This window comes from Sugiyamaella lignohabitans, chromosome B (assembly GCF_001640025.1).
Source record: "Sugiyamaella lignohabitans strain CBS 10342 chromosome B, complete sequence".
In the NCBI taxonomy this organism is placed as follows: domain Eukaryota; kingdom Fungi; phylum Ascomycota; class Dipodascomycetes; order Dipodascales; family Trichomonascaceae; genus Sugiyamaella; species Sugiyamaella lignohabitans.
This window is the reverse complement of record NC_031674.1, coordinates 100,244-124,037: the sequence shown is the minus strand read 5'-3', so window position 1 is coordinate 124,037 and position 23,794 is coordinate 100,244. Positions and strand designations below refer to the sequence as shown.

At 41.4% G+C, this 23,794-nt stretch overlaps 11 protein-coding genes across 11 annotated transcripts; 5 read left to right on the top strand and 6 right to left on the bottom strand.

Annotated features, from left to right (window-relative positions):
• Positions 1–567: 567 nt before the first annotated feature.
• On the top strand, positions 568–1,344 carry MAF1 (RNA polymerase III-inhibiting protein MAF1; the record flags this gene model as incomplete). Its single annotated transcript, XM_018878934.1, has 1 exon — positions 568–1,344. One exon carries the CDS (start codon positions 568–570, stop codon positions 1,342–1,344), a length of 777 nt encoding a protein of 258 aa, XP_018736898.1.
• A 289-nt stretch (positions 1,345–1,633) lies between these two features.
• On the bottom strand, positions 1,634–4,141 carry MCM2 (MCM DNA helicase complex subunit MCM2; the record flags this gene model as incomplete). The annotated part of the gene is made up of 1 exon (XM_018878933.1): positions 1,634–4,141. One exon carries the CDS (start codon positions 4,139–4,141, stop codon positions 1,634–1,636), a length of 2,508 nt encoding a protein of 835 aa, XP_018736897.1.
• A 263-nt stretch (positions 4,142–4,404) lies between these two features.
• Positions 4,405–5,592, bottom strand: RAD57 (putative DNA-dependent ATPase RAD57; the record flags this gene model as incomplete). Its single annotated transcript, XM_018878932.1, has 1 exon — positions 4,405–5,592. One exon carries the CDS (start codon positions 5,590–5,592, stop codon positions 4,405–4,407), a length of 1,188 nt encoding a protein of 395 aa, XP_018736896.1.
• Positions 5,593–5,907: 315 nt separating this feature from the next.
• Positions 5,908–7,218, top strand: AWJ20_2006 (uncharacterized protein; the record flags this gene model as incomplete). The annotated part of the gene is made up of 1 exon (XM_018878931.1): positions 5,908–7,218. One exon carries the CDS (start codon positions 5,908–5,910, stop codon positions 7,216–7,218), a length of 1,311 nt encoding a protein of 436 aa, XP_018736895.1.
• A 64-nt stretch (positions 7,219–7,282) lies between these two features.
• Positions 7,283–8,788, bottom strand: UGA2 (succinate-semialdehyde dehydrogenase (NAD(P)(+)); the record flags this gene model as incomplete). The annotated part of the gene is made up of 1 exon (XM_018878929.1): positions 7,283–8,788. The coding sequence occupies one exon, from the start codon at positions 8,786–8,788 to the stop codon at positions 7,283–7,285; it is 1,506 nt and encodes a 501-aa protein (XP_018736893.1).
• AWJ20_2005 (uncharacterized protein) lies at positions 7,902–8,342 on the top strand (the record flags this gene model as incomplete). The annotated part of the gene is made up of 1 exon (XM_018878930.1): positions 7,902–8,342. The coding sequence occupies one exon, from the start codon at positions 7,902–7,904 to the stop codon at positions 8,340–8,342; it is 441 nt and encodes a 146-aa protein (XP_018736894.1).
• A 2,618-nt stretch (positions 8,789–11,406) lies between the features above and the next one.
• Positions 11,407–11,817, top strand: SPC3 (Spc3p; the record flags this gene model as incomplete). Its single annotated transcript, XM_018878928.1, has 1 exon — positions 11,407–11,817. One exon carries the CDS (start codon positions 11,407–11,409, stop codon positions 11,815–11,817), a length of 411 nt encoding a protein of 136 aa, XP_018736892.1.
• A 147-nt stretch (positions 11,818–11,964) lies between these two features.
• Positions 11,965–14,991, bottom strand: PET309 (Pet309p; the record flags this gene model as incomplete). The annotated part of the gene is made up of 1 exon (XM_018878927.1): positions 11,965–14,991. The coding sequence occupies one exon, from the start codon at positions 14,989–14,991 to the stop codon at positions 11,965–11,967; it is 3,027 nt and encodes a 1,008-aa protein (XP_018736891.1).
• Positions 14,992–16,795: 1,804 nt separating this feature from the next.
• On the bottom strand, positions 16,796–19,327 carry AWJ20_2001 (uncharacterized protein; the record flags this gene model as incomplete). Its single annotated transcript, XM_018878926.1, has 1 exon — positions 16,796–19,327. The coding sequence occupies one exon, from the start codon at positions 19,325–19,327 to the stop codon at positions 16,796–16,798; it is 2,532 nt and encodes an 843-aa protein (XP_018736890.1).
• A 1,690-nt stretch (positions 19,328–21,017) lies between these two features.
• FEN2 (Fen2p) lies at positions 21,018–22,061 on the top strand (the record flags this gene model as incomplete). The annotated part of the gene is made up of 1 exon (XM_018878925.1): positions 21,018–22,061. The coding sequence occupies one exon, from the start codon at positions 21,018–21,020 to the stop codon at positions 22,059–22,061; it is 1,044 nt and encodes a 347-aa protein (XP_018736889.1).
• A 139-nt stretch (positions 22,062–22,200) lies between these two features.
• On the bottom strand, positions 22,201–23,613 carry BFR1 (Bfr1p; the record flags this gene model as incomplete). Its single annotated transcript, XM_018878921.1, has 1 exon — positions 22,201–23,613. One exon carries the CDS (start codon positions 23,611–23,613, stop codon positions 22,201–22,203), a length of 1,413 nt encoding a protein of 470 aa, XP_018736888.1.
• Positions 23,614–23,794: the final 181 nt, after the last annotated feature.

Here is a 23,794-nt window from a genome sequence, read left to right as displayed (position 1 = left end):
CCCTGTGTTTATAGTCATGAAAGTAAGTAATAGTTGTGTGGTTGGCTACCAACCGCGTACATTGTGGCTTCATGGACTCCTACCAGGTTTCAGTGTAAGAGTGGGGAACCATTGTTTACTCGTGGGGTATACCTACACAAGCATTTGGTACTGTAGAAACTGGCCTATGGTATCTTAGTCGCAGAAAAGTTGACGACAAGATATCAACACTGAATCGTTTAAAATCTAGTGTTCTATTCTTATCAATGGGTACTGCGGCTAATTCTTATATCTTGATGCGACACTTGTAATGAGAGCCGGTACGTGCCAGTAGACGTATTAGTGTATTGGGTATTTGACACAAAGTTGTATACTAACCATTAGTTCATTGACGATCAGGAGCTGGAGGAGATCACATCCTCTCTGTCTTTCGATACTCCAGAATGCAAGATTATAGGCGGTATTGATCTATATACGACGAAGCCAGCCGGTTCGGATAAGAAGCTTCTTCGAACCATTGGCAAGCAGCTGGACTCTCTTCACCAGGAAGCTGTAATGTATGAGCAGCAATTCCCACTTTCCACTTCCATGTCACCGCCTACTTTACAGGTGTTTTCCCCACCAAGCAGTTATTACCCGACCAGTAACGTTCATGAACATGTCTTTGATCCAAATAGCAAGGAAAATGTTTTATCGAGGTCGAGGAGGAATAGTAGAGCGAATTCTGGATATGCTGGATCTTTAGGAACTCATACATCGAACTACAATTCTGGCGGTAACGGAACTTTGACGGTATCAAACATTATTCAAAATTCAACGGCCGGTTCACTTTCATCATCTCCATTTGGACCATTAGATCAAGCTGCCTCAAGAAAGACATTTGCATATTTGATATCAGTACTGAACGCTTCTGATCCAGATCGCGATTTTTCGTCCCTTCAGCCTGAGGATTTCAAGCGAGAACCTAGTTCCACTTCAGTAGTGAACACTTTTAATAACATACTCTTCGGTCAAGGATTACCTGTGCCACCAAGGCTCTGGGAAACTCTTGACAAGAATATTGATTTAAAGGAATCATCTATTTACAGTCACACACCTCCCGAAGCATTTCTTGCCGACGAACCAGGAACTATGTGGTCCATGATGTGGTTCTTCTTTAACAAGCGTCGAAAGCGTGTAGCCTATATTCATCTCAAGGCAGTCCGTCATTATCAGAGTCCACTCCTTACCGCTGTCGATAGTAGGAGGAGAAGGAAAGACGAGATCAAAGATGAATATGATGAGGATAAAGATGAATATGATCTTACATATTCCTCGGATTCCCAAATGTATGATGAAGTAGTGGGAGACTTGGAATTGGAATAGTGCTGATGTAATTTTGATGCCCTATTAAGGATAGTTTCTAGTTGTATTTTTTTTTAAGCTGTGATGATTAATGACGCATTTATACATATTAATATAGTCTGGTTAAGATGACTCATTTATGCTGGAACTCTATGTCGATTAGCTCACAGCTTGCTCTTGACAGTGTAGGTGACGATTAGTCATATGGTCATCCTGTTGTATTAGAGGCCAAGCGTCCCTTGACAACCTTGAAGCGATTTAAAACATTACATTAGATAAGATAAAATTACACACGTCCAACAATTCATAACTAGTTATTATAAGTATATTTCATAAGACTTCGTCTAAGACTTCTTCGTAAACTGGACTTCTGGGCACCAACAAATGAGTCGATGGTGACAGAAATAGCTCTGTTTACATCACCCTCCGATACATTTTCGCTTAAACGCATCTTTGCAAAACTCTCACTCAATCGAATAATACTCTCCAAGTGTCGAACAGTGATTGGGAATGAGCCAGTGTTACGAGAATATTGACGAATCTCACTATAAATACTACCAATTTTTCCTTCGTATTGCTGTGAAAGTCTTGGTTGAAATTTGGTACGCGCATAGTGTATGTACTTGCGAAGAAGTTCCTGAGATATAGTGGCTCCAGCATTAGGCTGGAGAGAGGCCAAAAGATCTTCCTCTTCTTCCTCACCCATATCATCATCTTCATCTTCCTGTTGTAACCCACTATTGCCTTCACCCGGATCGAGAGGGTGGTTCTTTGTGTGAGAAGTTACTACAAACTTAGCCAGCATTTCATCTACTTCAGGATCAACAGTGTCACGTACCACACATAAAACATCAAAACGTGATAAAATGGGTTCCGTAAGGTCCACATTGGCAGCAAATGGAATAGTGGAATTATATCTGCCTCCATTAGGATTGGCTGCGGCAATAACAGCACATCTAGCCTGAAGTGAAGTAACAATACCTGCCTTGGAGATACTGATAGACTGTTGTTCCATAGCTTCGTGGATAGATGTACGGTCTTGATCGTTCATCTTATCAAACTCATCAATCAAACAAGTACCTTTATCAGCAAGTACCAAGGCACCACCTTCCAGAGTCCATTCTCTGGTAATAGGATCCTTTCGCACCGATGCCGTTAAACCAACGGCTGAAGCTCCTTGACCAGTAGCAAAAACTGCTCTGTGTGCTGTTTTCTCAACATATTTAAGCAATTGTGATTTTGCTGTTCCAGGATCACCAAGAAGAAGTACGTTGATATCACCTCTGACTGTGTGTTTCTCTTGTCTCTTGGCTACACCACCGAACAAAGAACAGGCAAGAGCAGTTTTGATGTCTTTGTGACCGTAAATTGACGGGGCGATAGAACGAATGATGGTGTTAATTATGTCCTTTGACTTAGCCAGAGTACGGATCTCTCTTTCTTCTTCTTCTGTGAGAGTAAAATCACCTGTCTTACCAGCTTCCCTTCGTTGTACTAAATTGGCTTCAATGACTGTTGCAAAAACAGGGAACCCATTTTTGGCGTTAAGACCACCATCATATGAATTCTTATAAATGCCAGTTATATCAACCTCTTCACCGGGCTTCGCTACGTCTATCAGATCCCACAGCAAAATAACTTCTCTGTGACGAGGCAACCTTCCGGCTGGTACCGTACCAGGAGATTCTTGTAGGGTTATTTTTTGGTAATTCCTATACACCGTCTTCTCCGAGTTTAGAATAAACGGACCTCTAGATTGACAAGAATGACAAAATGAAATAGTCACTTCTGTATTAGAATCCTGGAAATACGGACCAAGAATCATACCACATTTGGGACAGTTGAACTTCACATATTTCAACTGGGGGAAGACACCTGTTCTTCTTGTGACAACTCCAGTGACCCGCACCAGTGAGTTGAGATGATTTTCTCTTAAATCTCTTAAAGTGAATGTCGTTGGGAGACCCGAAATTCTAACATGTACCTCTGCATGGATGCGAGAATACTCAGGATAATGCAACTCAATGGCTTCCATAGCAACAACGTCAAAAATTTTCAGAATTTCTGTTGGTGCTACAGCCAGGAAATAGGCCAAAGTGGCTTTGGATTCAACCAAGTGTGTATAAACAATCTCCAGAGATTCACTATTAACCTCACCAAGGGTTCTAATTCTATTACCATATACTGAACGACCGTTCTCATCGGTATATTCTAGCAAAAAGTTCTTAAACTCTCTGGCTACACTCCGATGTACTGAAGGTTGTGATACCCACTCGGCAATTGATTCCGCCTTGACATCGCCTAAACTTTCTAGAGATAGAATTTCGTTCATTGGGTCATCGTCGTCTGAATTGTCCATGGCCAAATCCTCGTCATACTGATTCCGTCGACGACGAGTAGTGGGGGGTACCAAGTCATCGTACCCATCACCATCATCTAAGAAAGCATCAGGCAGACCTCTTTGGTTACGAATTTGCCTATCACGACGATTCAACTGAGCGTCAACTTGTCTTCTTGCACTAATATCCAAGTCGTCGTATTCGTTGTCGTCAATATTTTGATCACCTAAATCGTACTGATCATTTTGTCTAGATTCCATATAATCACGCTCCATATTATCGCCAAATAAATCTTCACCGGCTTCTTCTTCAGCCAATTCATCCAAGTCGTCAATAACATCCTCTTGGATAAGTTCATCTTCGTCCTCAAAAGCAGGAGGAGAAGAAGCCAAATTTGCCATTGGGAGGTTAGGAGACGAGGGTGGCTCGCCCCTGAAATCCTCTGAATTTCTTCTATCTCTTTTTCGTGATCCTGACATAGTTTTCAACTTTCAGCGCTGGATGGAAGGACTGCTAAAGAAAGATGATAAAGAAGTGGATGTGCCTAAATAATATGCACTGTGAACGGTCGACGCGAGTTTTAATTACATATCCCAATTGGGTCAAATCGAGACGCGAACAATTTTCGCGTTAACACCCTAGCCCATCAGTAGTGAGCCAAGCAGAGCCCGTCAATGACCGTAACTCATCGTTAGAATGTACAATTAATTAATAATAATAAATAAATAGGAATATAAAGAGTCTAAGTGTCGATAGAGTACACTCCACCTTTCATTATCTTGAAAGGCGTACAAGATTGTGGAGAAAATGGTGAGAAGACAATATTGAACGTCCTGTGAGAACTGCCATCTGGTAAGAGCGCCCTCTTTAGGACAATTCTCTGATCAATACAATTTGACCATGCCAATCCTAGAGATGGTGTCCGAGGCCTTTCAGTTGTAGCTGGTGTGGACTGCTGTGAGCTATGAAACGAGCTACTGGGAGGAACGACAATATTTGGCTCTTCCCAACCTGAGAACCATCGGATTTGGTGATCAAGAAATAGAGCATCAGGCTCGGAGTGTGCAGGTAGGTTTCTTATAAACCTATCGGAAACTTGATTAGCGATAACCACAGCCAATTCGTTTAATGATGCTAATTTCCGTAAGTGGCGTGATAATAAGATGAGTTTATTATTTCGTTGTTGAACATGCTGAAGGTCAAATTCAGCCCGCAGGTGGGCTGCTATACTGTCGATTAACAATATGCCCACATTGAACCGTTCTATCGCTACGGGAAGCTGATATTTTAGCACTTGCTCAAGATGTTCCTGATCTCTACAATTTATGCAATGGACATTGTCACTTGATATTTGAGACTCATTCAGCGAGTGTGTTTGTTTGATATATTCGATCATGTCTATCAGGCGTCTAGTTTCAAAGCCCGACTCTGTACATATATACAATGCGGATTTTTCCAGACCACCCAGTGCTTTTGGCAATTGAACAGTAACACAAAGCTGAGTTAAGAAATTAGACTTACCAGAACCACTTTCGCCGGAGACTTCGGTAATATAGCCCGCTGGAATTCCTCCTCTCAACTCACTATCGAACTTAGAATCACCAGTTGTTAGCATTCGAGTTGAAATACAGGACTCTTGTAATGGACTGCTACTCGTGCCAGAGAGGCAAGCAGTATTTTTATCTAATTTACCATCTTGTAATTCGCCAATATTAATAAATTCCAGTCCATTTAATGCTTCTTTATAGAAAATGTTAAGGAAGCGAAGCAACTCCACTTGGCTCCTCCCGCATCTTTGAGCAATGACCTTCGGATCGTTCACAACCAAATCAGCAGTCGTAATCTCGAACTCTTCAAAAGCACTTAATAGGCTATCAAAGTTGGTATTTTTCAACAGAGAACATGATGGATATGATTCGTATAAATCCATAGTGCTAGATGTGAGTTTCAGTTTCTACCTGACTGTGCATTTCAGACGCGGGCCATAATAGATCGCCGTCGGTAAGGCCCTACCTAAACCATGCGTCTTATTCGCGTTCGCTTCTCGCAAGCTGAGTCGAAAGTAAATTAATATAATTCGAAATGTCACAACTACAGAAAGAAGAAGCTAATAATGAGAGCCAAGGTCTGACGATCACAGCTTTGGATTATATTCAAAGCCAGATGCAATTGTAAGTTTAAACGTTGAAGTTCCCAAACATCCTGATCCTAACAGTGCAACAGAGAACAAACTGCTCGAGAGCTAATGCCATATGATCCTAACCATTGTACTCATCACGACGCTCCAATGAGACAACAGCTGTTCGCTTGTCTGACTTGTAGAGCAAAGGATAAACAAGATAATGGCATATGCTATTCATGTAGCATACAGTGTCATTCGAATCACGAACTAGTCGAGCTTTTTGCTCGTCGGGGATTTTCATGTGATTGCGGTACAACTAGAATGGCATCATTCGGTGCATGTAATCTGAGAAAGAATTTTGATGGCCTTGACACCCCGGAAGAGACCAATAAGTACAATCATAACTTCTCGGGCAGGTTTTGCTCTTGCGATCAAGTATACGATCCTTCGAGCGAACAGGGGATCATGTTTCAATGTTTACTAGGAGATGCATGTGATGAAGAGTGGTTTCACGAAGAATGCATTTTAGGAGTTGACAGATTAGGAACGGTGGAAACTGAAGCTAATCCGGAGAGTACATCTGTGAAAGACGATGCAATTGATGATACTGCTCTAAAATCCCACTATCCTCAGGGTGTCAATATGTATGATCTGCTGGAACCCGCTGAAAGCTCTGTTGTGAAGGCTCCGGAAGAGATCAAAGAAGAACAGGAAAAGTCTGAACAGAATCAGGATGGAAACCTTGCTGTGAATAATGAAGAAGATGATGAAGATGAGGAGGGAGATGAAGATGATGAAGATGATACTTTGGATGGCTTGCCTAGACAGGAGGATATCGGAGCGTTTATTTGTTGGAAATGTGTGGAAAAGAACCCAATTCTATTAAAGTGGGGAAAGTCTTGGCCAGAAGTTGCTCATGAACCAGTTGTCCACGGGATTTTCAAGACTATTGAAGAGCGAGAGCTTTCCATTAAGTCGCTGAAGCCCGAACCCTCGAACCGAGACGTTGAGAAGAACGAGTTTGATAAAAGAGCTTTAGATGATGGTGTAAGCAGTATACAGCCTCTCAAGAAAATCAAAAGTGATGAACAAAAGCAGGAAGTTTCGTTATTTTTGAAGCCTGGATTTCACGACCACGTCAAGGCGAGTTCTGATCCTGATATAAAAGCATTTGCTGAAAAGTTTCCTTTTCTATTAGAAGAAGAGAGCGTCTATGAACCTCCTCAGGATGATGATGCAAATTCATCACTGCTAGATGCTGGTACCCGAGCACTAAATTCCATTCCAAGAGATCAGGCAATTAATGGAATGCAAGCTTATTCAATGATAAGAGAGCGCTTGAGTCTATTCCTCCGACCCTTTGCAGAACAAGGGAAGGTGGTTACCGAGCACGATGTAACTAATTTCTTCGAAGAAGTACGTAATGAAAAATAACTATGAATTAAAAGTTATTCCAATTTTTATTTCATTAATTTATACACTTTTTTTTGATCTTAAGTTAAATGGCGTTGACAACAGATTTGATGACAAGATAATCGTCCAGACCATATTTCGAGCCCTCACGGCCGAATCCAGACTCCTTGACACCACCAAATGGAAGGGCACTCTCGGTAATGAGACCAGTGTTAACACCGACCATTCCAACTTGGAGTCCCTCAGAGACACGGTGAACACGAGAGTTGTTGTTAGTATAAATATATGCTGCTAAACCAACCTCAACATTGTTGGCAAGTTTGATCACCTCCTCGTCAGTAGAGAACTTAGAAAGAGCTGCCAAAGGACCAAAAGTTTCCTCTTGGGTAACAGCCATGGAGGCATCGACATCCACTAGAACAGTTGGAGAATAGAAATTCTCACCAAGCTCAGTGGCGGGCTTGCCTCCAACTAAAGCATGAGCATGCTTTCCTAGAGCATCCTGAACATGTCTGTCGACCTTCTGAACAGCCTTCTCATTAATAAGTGGACCCTGAGTAGTTCCTTCTTCGAGTCCATTGCCAACCTTGAATCCAGAGACCTTGGCAGCAAGTTTCTTGGCAAACTCATCATAAATCTTTTCGTGTACATAGAAACGATTGGCACAGATACAAGTTTGACCCGAACCACGGAACTTGCTGGCAATGGCACCATCGACAGCAGCATCAATGTCAGCATCTTCAAATACAATGAAAGGCGCGTTACCGCCCAACTCAAAGGAGACCTTCTTGAGAGTAGATGCAGCTTGCTTCATGAGGATTCTACCCACGTTGGTAGAACCAGTGAAGGTAACTTTGCTGACCAATGGATTCTCGCAAATCTCTCTACCAACATCTTGGACATGTTCATTAGTGGTCAACACATTAACAACACCCTTGGGAATACCAGCTTCCTCAGCCAGGTATGCTAACGCTAATGCGGAATATGGGGTCTCAGCAGCAGGCTTGATGACAGTAGTACAACCTGTTGCAACAGCAGCACCAACTTTCCTGGAAATCATCGAAGCAGGGAAATTCCAGGGAGTGATGATACCGCAGACTCCGACGGGTTGTTTAATTGTGTGGATTCGGGTATTGGGATTTTGAGATGGGATAGTATCACCATAAATTCTTGGTGCTTCCTCAGAGAACCATTCAAAGTTGGCAACGCATGAAGCAATTTCACCCTTGGCTTCAGGCAAAGGCTTGCCGTTCTCCCAGGTGAGAATCTTAGCCAAGTCTTCAGAATTCTCGGTAAGAAGACTGGCCCATTTTCTTAGCAAGTTGGAACGCTCTCTGTTGCTTGTCTTCGAGAAACTAGCAAATGCCTTTTTTGCATGCTCAATTGCTTTGGCATAATCAGCAGCAGTGTGTTCTGGTACAGATCCAATTTCCTGGCAAGTGGCAGGATCAAAAACTTTGAATGTTTTGCCGGAGGAAGCAGAAATCCATTGGCCATCTACATATGACTTGTCCCGTAACAGCTTGGGATTCTTAAGAACAGGTTTGCCAGTTGAGCTCATTGCGCGTGTAAATATTCTGGAACGTAACATCTCGTCTCACTCGTGTTGACAATAGCAACAGTATATATAGCTCTTGATGTTATAAGTGGGGTGAAATAGTACCAGTGATGTCAATCGCTTGCTACCTCAATTTGTCAAGTGAGCAGCAATCTCTTAGTTGGTTTTAAGCGTAACTGTGGGTGAGGATCGGGCTCTCCGTAAAATTAGTATTTCACCTTACTGGGTAAATAATAATTAGCTACTTCTGTCGCAGATTTATAAGAGAACGATGTCTATTGTCGGATCAACCGCCATCGGGTGCACCTACGAATGTTAGCTCTATAGGCGTCTATATGCACCAGTTTATGGCGGTTAATGTGGGGTGAACTCGGAGAAACCTGTCGGCTAACCGCACCCTGTAAGTACTGCATTGCATTTTAGCCGCCGAGTTGTGCGCTATTGGCCAGACTCCTCTTCTTTGGCCGATAAAAGTTCAAAACAGTCAAATTGACTGTTAACACGCTTAGTTTGCAGTTAGTTTCAGCGCATGACTATTGATGCGATAAATAAAAGCTTGATGCACTTCTAGGTACCCCTGACGATCATTGCTTATCGATTTTGTACACTAAGAATTAGAATTAGAACTATTTGCATTAGTGAGACTAATCTTTTCAGATTCAAGTTCAACAACATGAGCTTTAGGGTCCTTGAAATAAAATGTAGCCATAAAAACAAATACTCCGATAATTGAAAATATCAAAAATGTATAATGTCCAAGAATGACCAGAAGCGAAGGCCCCAGAACGGCCATCAGGACATTAGTGATCCAGCCTACTGACATAGATATCCCCACTCCTGTTGTGCTGACATTCCTTGGACTTATCTCTGTTACGTATACCATTGCGGCGCCGGATATTGTGATGCCAAAAGATATAACGAAAAGAAAACATAGCCCTAAAACTGCTAAGCCGGGTCCTCTGTCAAGCTCCCATACAATATCTCCAGTGGTGCCTTTATTTGGCTCGACTGAGTGACCAGATAGCATTGTAACAAATATGGAAAAATGTACAACGGAAGATATAAGTATTCCATATTTGAGCAAACTTTTTCCTTGAACTTTGTTTATTATAAAAGTAGAGGCAATGGTTGCAGCAAAGTTTAAGCCATAGATACCCAGGGACGCAAGTGAGCTTGCTATTGAGTCCAATCCAGCCACTGACGCGAGTTAGTAACCCAGTAATGTGGTCAACTTAGATGTGCTTACTCTGGCAAATGCTGAACATATAATACACTGTGGTGGTTAGTATCGGTGCTGGATGATGAACAAGTGGTTTCAGTCATACTTAAGATATTTATTCCACTGAGCTGAACCAATAGTTGAGTTCCAAGTCCACAAAGCAGATATGGACGATTTGTTTTAGACCATAGAGTTTTCAAATCATCAAGCAATGTTCCGCAATCACTGTTATTTGGTTCTTGTTCGATAAGATCAAATTTTTGTTTCACACTCTCTTCGGTATCCTTGGGAGAGGGAACCATAAAAACTGCCAGCAAAAATGAAGCCAAAGTGGGTGATCCACATATTAACCAAACCAAATTAAATGATATCCCTTTAGAATGGTTTGACGTGCTAACAATGGAGCTTAACAGTATCCCAAATGGGATAGTGCTCTGAAAAGTAGTGAGCACATATCGACTGATATGAGGTGGGAAAACTTCGGTTACAAAAGACGGAAGTACGCTCGATATGATGCCTAGTGACACTCCTTTCAGGAGCCTACCTACCAGGTATTGTCTGAATCCTAAAAAAGTGCAGCAAATAATATCTAGCATTGTTAGCAGCTGACTTTGAAAGGTTGCAAAGTAGAACTTACAGCCTATGGTCCATCCTATTGAACCAGTCACAAGAAGGGCTTTTTTGGAGCAACGTTTTACAAGCCAGAGGGAAGCAACAGATCCCACTTTTGGTAGCAACTGGTTAGTATTGATCTGATAGTTAATTTTTGATTTATTGACTTACGACAGGATGAAAAAGGGAAACTAGAAGTCATAATTCCCTGCTGCAAAGGACTCGGTTGACCATAAGCCATTTCAAACTGTCTGTTACCTAGAAATATTGCTATCTGAACTGTTTCTATTCCAAGCATCGTACCATATAATAAAATGTTAGTCCATGTCAACATTTGCCTACCTGTTAACTCTTGGAATCCAAGCTTCATGTCTCCAGCAAATATTCTACACTATTTAGTTTAGCTCTGCTACATTTTGGGAAAAAAAAGTTCTATATCTGTCCCATTCTCTAGGATTCTAATTATGAAAGACCCTAATCTGTCAAATGCTGTCTTAGGCCCTGTAGATCCTCGCATCACAGTCGAGCCAATTCTCTGGAGAAGCAATAGCCGCACTGAAGATGCTGATATGCAACTTCACGACGTGTTGTTATACTCTATTTTGGAGAGAATCTCGCGCCAATATCAAAATGCACACTAGTTTACAAAGAGTTCAAAACATCTCTGGGTTTTTCACGTCAGCTGTTGGTATACTTGCAGTGGTGATTGCTATCACGAGCTTTATTCAATTGTATATAGATGGCTCGTTTGAGTTACAGTCATCTGTTTCATCTGTTACACCGTAAGTTGACATGTCAATTCAAGTATAACTAGTCTAACATGAGTAGAAAAGTCGCAGCAAGATTTGGTCGAAGAGGCGGCTCTGTTGATGGAAAAGCTAAAGACAATTACAGAATAAAATTTGACCTATCTACAGATTTGTCGCCTCTCTTTAATTGGAACACAAAGCAGGTGTTCGTATATCTAACTGCTGAATACGATGGGAAACGAGAAGATATTAACAATAGGGTTACCTTTTGGGACTCGATTATTAAATCCAAAGAGGACGCAGTTCTGGACCTGAAAAATGTTCGAGGTTCATATAGTGTTTATGACGTCGGCAGTTCCCTTGAAAACAAGAATGCCACTATTCGTTTAGAATGGAACGTTCAGCCCCATGTGGGATTTTTGATATTTGGGGAGACTGTTGCAACTGAAGATGGCAGTTTTATTTTCCCTGCTTTAACGTGAGGCCCCCTGGGAGTCGGGTATTGGGTTTAAAATCAGCTGTCAAACTTTAGCGGCAGATCAAATAGGCATAACAAATCATTAACTTCTTAGAATATATACATAATATTAAATTGTATTTACACGACAATGTGTTGTTCATATCACACATTACGTCGAGGCTGCTAACCTTGGACGGCGTTTAGTCCGGGATTTTTCTCTCCAAGAGAATAATTTCATTAATTTTGGATACTTTTCATTGACGAGAATGAAAGCTTTTAACCGCGAGCATTTACCCTCATATGCGGTAATTGTGATTAGTCGATCAAATTTCCTCACCAAAGCCTTGAAAGTACTCATAGATAAATTGTAATCCTTGTATTTGAGGCCATAAAGGGGATGGGTGTGGCCAGAGCCCTTTGCTTGAAGTTTGGCAACTGTAGTGGGAGCTAGACATTCCTCACTCACCTCAAATGCCTTTACTAAAAACTTATCATCAAACAGGAGTCCCTTCACAAGGGTGTTCATATTTTTACTAGTAACACCCAGTCCCTCTTTTTCAGCCCACGAAATGAGATCTAACATTTTAGAGTACTGACCAAAATTTTGAAGCTGATTAAGCTTGCTATTCACAGCCTGCCAAAACGTCCCTCGGTACCTAGTTGGCAGCCGCTTCTCATATCTCGGCTCCGCACCATCTGAAACTTTTACAGGGACATATGCTCGTCGTACTTGCTCTAAAAACGATTCCCATGTCTTTTCGATGAGTGACCAATACCCAGCATGACCGTATAGTTCAAGCATGAACGCTGAAACTTTGAATTGCTCTTTTGGATCATAGCCTTCTTCATTATATGGTTTCATAAACTCAAGAGCCGATTCATAGTTACCCGACTTCATGAATTCTCGTGAAACTCTTTTCACCATGCTGAAGGGAATGACATTCCTAGGTAATTGCTTGGATTCCAAATCAATAATATCGGTGGCCTGAAGAAAGTCCTGTAGATATCCAGCTGCTTCCTGGCGAACTTTGGCTGCAGGATCTGATATTTTGAGTCGTAAGTATTTCTCTTGGGTGTTGAAAGTAGGGATGACATTTTGCTGTTTCATGGTATTGTAAAGCTCTTCAGCTTCTTTTAATTTCCGTTGTATAATGTATGCTTCCATCATTATAGAATAATGGTATGGGGTGGTATCAACCCTATATTTTTTAGTGAGATCAACAAATATTGCTTCAACTTGTTTAAAGTTCTTGATGCTAAGGTTGTAATGCATTAATGATGATAGCCATCTATCGTCAGGGGAAATCGAATACTTTTTCATATCTTCTTCCAGTTTTAGGACTTTCTGCTGGCTATTGGGGATTTTAGTTGCCATTCTGCTGTATCCAGTTAACATGCTAGTTAGAGTATCAACAGTAGGACGACAGTGACTTCCCTCCTTCATCATTTCATAGATTTTCTCGGCCTTAGTAAGACAGTTACTTTCCATATAACAAGCGATCAGCGAATTGAACATGATAATGTCGGGCTTAATGCCGTATGACAGAGCCCAATCAAACAAAGCTTCACCAGTCTCAGTATCCCTTCTCTCAGTACATGTAGATATCAATGTAGTAACAGCATATCTAGTAATAGGAATATTGAGTTCCGCCATTTGTCCTATCAAGTTTAAAGCCTTTTGAATCTCATGAGAATCTCTATAGCTCCTCAGCAAAATATTATATGATCTCGGATTTGGCCTTAAGCCAAGAATCGTAATTTGGTTAAAGAAATATTCCACACCATGAACTTCCCCCAAAGCAAGTCTACTGTACATTAATCCATGCAATATCTCGATACTAGGGTTAATCGACTTTGCTAACAAGCTAGAAAAAAGGGTGTCTACAATGTCCACTTTTCCTAATTGTGACAGCGCCTGGATAACTATACCATAATGGTTGATATCTGGAAGATCATCATGTCGAAACAATGATTCGAAAACGGTTTGGAGTCTATCCCAATTTCTAAGCTTCGCAAGTGTTAACAACACAATATCAAATTGCCAGTGCATATGCAAAGATGGGTAGGAATCATACAAGTGGAGAACTTGTTCATATTGACAATTATGATAGAATGCAGTCATGACACGATGAAGATCCAATGGCGATGCCAGATCTAATTCAAGCTTGCGGTTCCACAACTGTTCTACTAATTGCGGTTTTACATCCTCTGGCTGCCCGAGAATATCTATGCATGTTGTCACAAGCATGGAACCAAAATGTGGACTGTTACGAAGAAAGTCATCGAGAATGCTAGTTAGTGTTGGAGATGCAGTGGAAAGGTGTCGTATAATGCTTTTTAAAATGGATCGCTCTTCATGATAGCGGCGTGATAATAATTCCAAAGTTCCATCATACTTTAGAATGGTTGATGCAAAAATATTTAAAAATGATGGTGGAATTGGAGTATGCGACGAAATGAAATCATCAACGACTGCTCTTAGAACCGCCAAAAACTCGTCTTTGGACAATTGGTTACTAGCCTCTTCAAGACAACAAGAAATCATGTCAAGTTCCCCACTAATGCGGAGGAGGTAAATGCGAAAATTATAGTCTACTGACGAGTGTGGGTGTGGCACGCAGTGTACCAATGCAAGAAGTTGCTCCAAAAGGTCCTCGTTTGGGGTCCTCTGTAGAGATGATAGAAAATGTGAATATAGCTCCTGCTTCTTTGCTAGAGCCTGCATCTGGCGTCGCCTATCTGTCGACGTGATCTCTTTCCTCCATGATTCAATCAGTTCTAAATCACTTAGATTCTTGGGATTTAGAGCATTGATGAGGTCTCTGGGCACAGCACCCATTTCAGGCCCTTTAGAGATCTGACCGATGCTTGCAGAGCCAGCAAATTCAGGTGATCTACTAGAAGTTATATTGACTGCCGAAGCACAGCTTGGAGACCATGATGATAACTTCCTCTTTTGATGCCAGAATTTCTCCAGATGCGTTTTCCCGACTCTGGTTTTGTTTAGTCGCTTCCTGGTATCTTTAGTTGTGGCACCAAATAAACCATTCTCCCAAACAATAGAGGCCGCCAGTAGATATCTATTCCAACTACCTGAAAAGTATGCCTGGGAATACGATTGAAGTGACCAATAGAGTGCCTCAGACCGCCGCAGTGTGTTAGAGGAGGAGGACCTCAATATACCAGACCAACTCATGCCTCCTCAGGGATTTTGATAATTGGTATTCTGACTTCACCAGCTATTCCGTATTTGCCATCACGAGTATACAAGATAGATGATAATAGCCTTACCAATACTACCAATTAATAACCAGCGTAAAAATATAAATGAAAAGAATCAAATCAACTGATAGTCACCAGATGTGGAGTGGTATAATCAGTTGAAATTTCAACTGCTGCTGTAAGGCTGCTTAACCCTAACATCTGAATATTTCCTGTCAACGGTTAATCTTGTGCCGATCTCTAAAATATATTTAGCTCATCAGTTTTATAAAACTAGTTGTACGACACAAAAAGTAATGGCATTTGACAAATCATCCAGAGGCAGATTTGGCTCCGGAAGGGGTCGAGGTGGATATCAGCCCCATTTGAATAGGCATCAACAAAAAAGTATGTTTTAAAATGCTGATTTGCACTGTGAGACAGACACTAACGTCAGCTTAGCTCATGATATTCAGAAGTCTTTAGTCCACAGGGCCAGACTCAGGAAAGCCTATTTTAAACTATTAGAAAAAGAGGAGCTGTCAACTCCAGAAAAAAAGAATGACAGTATCGACACCGAAGAGACTGTTGACAACCATGACGAGGTAAGCGACGATGAATCAAATGATAAGGAAACGCATCAACCAGAACATAGTGAGAGTCGCCAAGCCAAACCAACTACATTTGCGGAGAGAGCACAACTTGTCAAACAACGTAAGCAACAAAAAATAGAAGAAAAGAAGCAGCGCCTTATCAAACAGCAACAGGAGCGCGAGGAGAAGACTAAGTTAAGGCTGAGACACAAGAAGCAGATGTCCAAGTTTACAAAGAGGGGGCAGCCAGTCATGGGTCCACGTATAAATAGATTATTGGACAAAATCAAGGAAACCAATTTCTAACTGTTACTTTTATTTATTCGCATTAGTATTATATTCCCATATATGTACAATATAGCCTCATCTTTCTTAATTTGCGTCACCTAATAAACATTTGACATGGTGACCTTGGTTAGTAGCTCCTGTACCCATAACTCATTCCCATGTTTTGCTCTAAGAAAGTCACCATCGATCACATTAGTAACACTCAGCAAAACATTTTGCTGCCTCCACTTCGTTCCCGGGTAGATCGGTATATCGTAATCTTTTGCGCTATCGGAATTATCTGAGTCATCGAATTTTCCGAGCTTCTCGACGATATTCTGACTCTCATCAAAGCTTAATACTCTTATTGCATATACAGCACCTCCTAATCCCGTTGCCAGGAGTCTTAGCCCAGTAACAGGTACGTTGCCTTGAGGTACTGTACTGTCTTTGGTCTCTTGGTGCTCCTCAACCCATAGGGGCCTGAATTCATTAGAGCCGATTCTTGAAACAATTGACGTCATCTTTATCGTGAATAGCTTTTCCAGACTATTGCCATTTGGATCTCTGTGTAGGCCAACCACGTTCATCGCTTTGTCGGATACAACCACGAAAGATTCATTAAAGCTATACTGTGCAACGCACGCCCTTCGTACTGAATCGTTATGTGATATGACCAGCTGTGCTTTTTGTTGGTCTGTCTCTATCAGGTTTAATACGGAAACAGAATTCGCCATTGTAAGAGCAAATATAGAATCTTTACTATTCGGAATAATATTTAGAATTGGGCTTGACAGCTGTGCTCTGGCGTGAGTGAACATTTTGAAAGCTTTCAGGTCATTACGAGTCTCCAACTTTTTTATCACAATTTGTGAACCTTCCGAGTATATCAGTGATCTGGTGCGTTAGTTTGCTATTTTTTCTACTCTTGCTGTATACTTACAAAGCCTCGAATTGAGAAACGCTGTATACATGACCAGCAGTTATCCAAGAATGCTGTATTGTAGCTTTAATCCCCTCGGTCGTTCGTGACAGCCGAAGAATACGAAATTTTCCTTCCGGCAACCCTTTGATTCCTGATCCCAAAAGGAGGAATTTATAAGTATTGCCGTCAATTTTCAGTGACCATTCATTTAAGCTGTAAATTACTTCGTTGGCTTGAAAGCAGGTTTTAGAACTTGGCGATGTCGCGTCGTACAGTCGAAAATCGATTTCGACCATTCGCTTAGGGTCCACAAAACGCAAAAGTGAAGTTTTGGAAGTACTGGACGGAGAAACTACCACGGCAAGTGCACCAATGTGTTCAAGATAAAGCATTCGTCTAGGAGACGCTCCAAGGTGAACTTGCTTCGGAATAACTGTCGCAAACAAATCAAGCGCAAGGATCGTCAGCCGATTGTTCATTATCACGGCGACAAATTGATGCTTACCATCCTCCATATTATAATAAAATTGGCAGGCACTGCGTATATCGGCCACTTTGTCGATATCAACTACTACCTTTTGAGGTGCTTCTAAAAAATTTTTCTTATCGAAGCATGATAATCTCCCGTTACTGAGAACAAATACATTAGGACCAGGTTTGTGGTCAATGTTCACAAATTGAATCGGTAGGTTCGCCAGCTTTTTCTTACTCTCGAGTCTCATGGTCATGTCTTCCAGAACGCAGTTGATATAGGAACCATTTCGTAAACCAATTATAAACCTATCTAGCATTCTATCTTGTAGGTGCAAGTCATTTGGAACCTCTTCTTCGTCTGTAAAAATGTTTTTTATCTCAAGCACAAGCCTCGCATCACAGTCGTTATCGATATGATATACATCGATTCTGGGCTCATAGGAGCCAATAAATAAATTTATACCATTGTCCTTTCTTTCAGTGAACTTGACAAATGATACAGGATGTGACATCAGAACTACACTTTTCCGTTCAATCCAGTTGTCTCCATCTTCATAGTTCACACTGTTTATCGAATAAATAACAACTTTGTTTGATAATGCATCTTCGTCGTAAAATGCAACAGCAACCATACTCTTGAAAATAGCAGCACAACTGGCTCTTGTCACATCAAATCTTTTAGAAGATCCCATTAGATCAGTGAGAAGAATTTGAGAAGATGTGACTTGGATGACAAATTTTGTCTCAGGCAAAAATGAGATAGCCTTGGTCTCGTTCTTGTAATCAATACCACAGTTGTTGGGGACTTCACTTAATTGTGGAAAGTAAGCCTCTTGACCATTTTGTTCATCTATTGTACTTTGCTCTACGAGGTATAATGTGGTCTTCCACGGGAGCGATACGATCAAATAAGATTCCAAGCCATCATGCGATTGCATAGAATATAGCTGAGGGGCTTCAGTCATACTGGGGCCCTGCAGAAATACCGAAGCACGGATGCCATGTCGAAATTGTGTAATTGCGCCTTGATGGTGCAATCCAGTACATGCAAACAATTCCAATGAGTCTCCGCGGCTAGTGGACTGTATATTAATAGGTTTAAAATCCGATATTGGTGCCCAGTTATCATAAATGTCAACATCTCCCTCCTCCTCTATATCTGCCTGTTCACCATCATCATAAATCATGCCAACAGAGTTAAATACCATAGACCCTCCACAGCATAGATCACCACCAAAAGTTATAAGTAGCCGGTCTGAGTTGATATCACTTGTTGGCCCCTCATCATCGTATGGCTGAAGTACAAAAGAGCTTCCGAGGTCCCTTCCCGGCCAATGCTTGAAAGACAATAGCTCAAATCCTCTCATTTCCGAGACTTTAACGCGGTATAGATGGCTATCTTTTGTTGTCAAGTAAAAAACACTCCTGTCTTTGTTATACGGCGATTGGTGGACTGCCAGTGGATAATCCGGCAGTAGAGCGCTTGTCAAAATTCGGTGACCAGACATAATATCTAAAAATGTCACCAAAAGAAGTTGCCTTTTTGTAACCAAAACAATGGCCGAAGACTCATTCATACTTACAGGGACCATGTACATCGGGATCTCTTCTTTAAAGTCAAGAGATAATGTGAAGGTGCCACATAAACCAATATCATGGATATAGCTGAATTCCCTCTGGCCATAAGGCACCTTATACATATTCAGTTTCAGCTTTCTTGACACGGCATACAATAACACTAGATAGACATCATCGCCTCCAGTAGTCCTTGGATCTCCCTGTGAAGCCACCGGGGCTATTTTCGGGGACATGGAGGTCGAAGTATTGTATGCCGTCGAACCAGTCGTTAAAAATGCCATGTTTAGAACCACCCCACCACCAATAGAAATTGTGTGTCTACTTTGAATGTCCTGCCTTGAATCTATTATACTGGCAAGGCTGTTATCGTCAGATAATCCAAATGCCATAATTCGAACTCTTTTGTTGGAATCAGAAACCGCAATAAACCTCCCGTGCGATTCAACGGCAATATTAAGACCAAGATCATTGGCACCAGTTACTTGCTGGCCCATTTTGTAAGAAGTCACGACTAAGGGTACACCTCCATCAGGATATATGCGAATAACAAGGAGCCATCCGGATTTTAATGTTAAGAGTAAGAAATCCTCAATTGCTGAGGACTTCAAAACAGCTGCTGCAACCACCGGAGCGGGTAGCGGAACTGGTTTTGCATTGTTGACAGTTAGCGTCGTTTCCTAAATGTTAGATGACGAACCCCAGGAATATGAAACATTTACCTACCTTAACAATAACTAAACACAACTCTCCAGTCGATCCGTGTAAAAGCAGGATTTTTTGTATTACTGGTGAAGGAATAAGAGTCTGCTTGAGGATTAGCCGGGAGCTGGGTTCTGTCTCAATGTCTAGGCTTTCAAGATCCATCTCTCAGCGGTATCCAATCATCTAGAACCTCCCAGTGAGTATCCCAAAATTGAGAGCTAAATTACACATGGGGACGCGGCCTGCAGGGACTATTTCAACATCAAAAACAAGTTCACGCCAGAGCGTGCAGACGCGTCACGTGTACGAGAAGTGTTTAAAGATTACAAGCTACAAACGAGTTCAAATCAATGAATTGTACATATAGAGTAGGATAGGAAGAAGTATCTTGGGTTGAATAGTAAATATTATAAATTTGTTCTCAAGATTATATAATGACGGAACGATAAAACACGTGATGAGTACGAAGGTTAGAATGAAAAGTTGTATTTTTTAAACGAGTCAAGCAGCTTGTACTATAATCTCCAGTTATATCTTGTCCCTTCAGTTGCCCCTGAGATGCTAGGATCTCTGGCTATGCTTCTATAATCTCTCCTCAGGGGGCAACCGTTGTTGGCCATATGAGGAAATGATCTACAATCTTATTTTCCAGGACCTTATCACGTCTTAAGCCGACTTATAGCAGAGATATCACTACATGTGTACAAAACAGTTTAATACAGCGCCTGTGCTCGGGTGGTTCGCTTAAACTTAACTTAACTCTCGTCCCCATAAAAAACCTTGTCGAGGTATTACTCATGCTGCATTAGGATGATGCAATCGAGAATTATTACTAACAGGAGACGCATGTCAGATAAGGCCCAAGTTCACGGCATCAAAAGTTAATGTTTTAAGCTTCAGAGAGCTCAGAATAAATTTGCGGCTCGATTTTACTACCCGGGGGAAGCCTCCCCATATGCTTATTAGACAATCAAGGTGGCCCGGAAATAAGTATAAGTAGAACAACTTGATTGAATAGAGATTTGACAAAATATACCCTCGGTTCGGCGGATAGAGGCTCAAAAAATGGGTATCGCAAGCTGGTACAAATCCTTTTACGGGTCAGAAGGACCAGAAACGAAATTGGTTAGAAAGTTGGATCTGACATTGATTCCATTTTTCAGTATTATTTATTTTCTGTTCAATCTGGAGCGCTCCTCGTATAGTCATGCCTATATATCGGGAATGCAACAAGATGTCGGTTTCGAGGGTAAACAATTCAATTACATGCTAACATGTTTTCTGGTTGGATTTGCTGTATTCCAAGCACCGTTTACGATCCTTTTGGGGACGTATAGACCAAAGTACATTTTTTTTGTAGCCAATCTGTTGTGGTCAATTTTGACATTAATATCTTTCAGGCTAGATAGGGTCTATCAATTCTATATTGTAAATCTGTTTGAGGGTGTATTCACCTCGGGTGCCTTCGTTGGTGCACACTTCATGCTTGGAAGCTGGTATAAAAAGAACGAATTAGGAAAAAGAGCTGCTATATTTGTTTCCGTTGGTGACATTGGTTCAATGGCGGGCGGATGGATCCAGGCTGGGTTATTTGCACGACTTGATGGACATGGTCTTCCTGCATGGAGATTGATTTTCATTGTCGTCTTTGCAATGACAATTCCATTCGTGTTTTTGGGATTGATTGCAATTCCCGACTTACCACGTCATGAGAACGCCTGGTTTCTGAGTGATGAAGAGAAAAAGCTAGCAATTGACCGGTTACAAAGACATGTACCCACGGAAACTATGTCATTAAGAGTTGTCTGGAGAGCTGTGAAGAGCTGGCAGTTTTGGTTAATGCCATTTATTTTTTTTCTGTATGGAGTGTCGGTACAAATGTTGGGAAATAATGTAATGCCTTTATGGATGAAGTCTCGTGGCTACACTGTCGTTCAAATGAATAACTATCCTACTGTTATTTTTGCGTTTGCTATTGTGGGTACTTTGGGATATTCATTCTTATCCGATAGACTTGGATCACGATGGCAAGCTTCTGTCGCTATTGGGTTCACATTTACATTGTGTTGCCCTATTTTGTTATCGAACAATGTACCAGATGGTGCTAAATTCTTTGCATTTTTCTTTTTAGGAACTTGTCTTGCTCCCCAAGCTCTCTGGTTTACTTGGTGCGCTGATGTAACTAGTCATGACTTATATCTTCGAAGTATCACTACTGGTTGGATGAATGCTATTGATGAAGCATTTATTGCTTGGTGGCCCATAGTATTTTATCCCGTAACGGATGCTCCTACCTTTAGAACAGGCTATATAGCCTCTCTTGTGTTAGGTACATTGATTGTCCCTACTGTGGGTGCCATTGTGTACCTAGATAGACGAGATCAACGTTTGCATTATGATGCTGACAGTGACGATGAACAAACACCTATTGAAGGCGTAGGTCATAATTCGAGTCAACGGTCAATCCTAGCCAATGATGCTTCAAAATTGCAGTCGAACTATAACAGTATTGAGGTTACAATATAGTAACGTAGACAAAACTCATGGATGTTAAAATTGTAAGTTTCTAATAAGTATATACATCACAAAAACAGTAATATTAATAGCACATAATCCAAAAGCTCTTGTTCACAACTTTATACTACTCCAGTATATGCAACTAAATTTACGCACTGGCTTCGACAGAAGCCTCAGGTTCTGCCTTTTCGGTGGCAGCTGGAGCCTCTTCAGCCTTCTCCTCCTCTTCCTCCTTCTTCTCCTCATCTTCCTTGTCAGCAAGTTCGAGCTTGGCAATCTCAGCCTTGGCACGCTCGATACGCTCAGCAGTAACACGGTCTTGGTTCTCCTTATAGTATTGAATCTTCTCCTTCAATTTGGCAATAGTGCCTTCAACATCATCCTTAGAAACAGGAATAGGAATATTCAAGGTAGCAAAATCATCAATGATTCCAACGTTAAGACGAAGCTTGCTGTCGGAAGAAGACTTCTTCTTATTCTTCTTACCACCAAGACCGGCGAAAAGTTCTTCGTCAGACTTCTTCAACTCGGCACCATGAGGAACGTCGATAGTTCTACCACTAGCGGTCTTAACAGGGCCAGTGGATTTCAAGCTGATATCATTGCTATCAGCTCTTTTGTATTCAGGATCAAAATGAACAAGCAAATTCTCAGCGATATCAATTTGATTAGCAAAGGCGGGCTCACTAGCGGCCTCGAGCTTTTCGCGAAGCTCAGCTTTCTTCTTCTCGGCGGCAAATGCCTTCTTTTCAGCTTCCTCCTTTTCGGCTCTTGCAATTCTGTCAGCCTCAGCTTGAGCAGTGTAGGCTCTCAGTTGGCCGTAGTACTCATCCTTCAACTTGGAAATGTTTGATCTAGCAGCGTCACGAACCTTGTTAGCAGCGTCACGCTTCTCAAACAAAGTGTTCTTCTCCTTGTAAGCCTTCTGTTGGCCATCACGGATAGCATCTAACTGCTTCTTGACCTCGTTATAACGGTCACTAAGGGCATTTTGAGAAGTGGTGTCAAGAGTACCACGGACTTTGGCAAGCTTTGCACGCTCAGCATCAATGGAAGCTTGTAATTGATCCAACTGACCAAAGCTGTTTTTGATCTTTTTCAAGTTGCTGATATCAGCAATGTATCTCTTCTCTTCAACGAGACGAAGTTTTCCTGATTCAATGTCCCTTTCCAAAGACTTGATCTTGGCGTTGACTTCATCCACAGACTTATAAGAGTTCTTATCCTTCAAGGCCTTCAAATCCTTAATACTACGCTTAATGTTTTCGTCAATGATATCAATCTCCTTCTTAATCGAAGCATTAGAAGTCTTGAACTGTCTCTGCTTGGCAGCAATCTCATTCAATTCGTTTGAAAGCTTTTCTCTTTCCTCGGTTTGAGGAGTAGAAGTACCCAGAGCCTTCTTGACATCATTACGAGCAATTTCAAGATTCTTTTCGGCAGTCTTAAATTCAGCCTCAAGCTCGGCCAATTTGGCGTTGAATGCTTCCTTATTAGGACGAGTCACTCTCTTGCCAGCACCGGCAGCTGGGGCTGGAGTTGGGGAATTTGATTTGGACATCTACTCCAAACGTTAGAATCACCACTATTTTTTAAATGTCTCCATAATGTTTGACCAGTTGACAAAACTTACTATGTCTTGTTATAGCCGAGTCTCTATGCCAAACTGCAAAAAACCAACTTGAAGTAGGTAGTGAGTATATAAGTTAATTTGGAAACGCCAGCACCGAGCAGTACTGTAA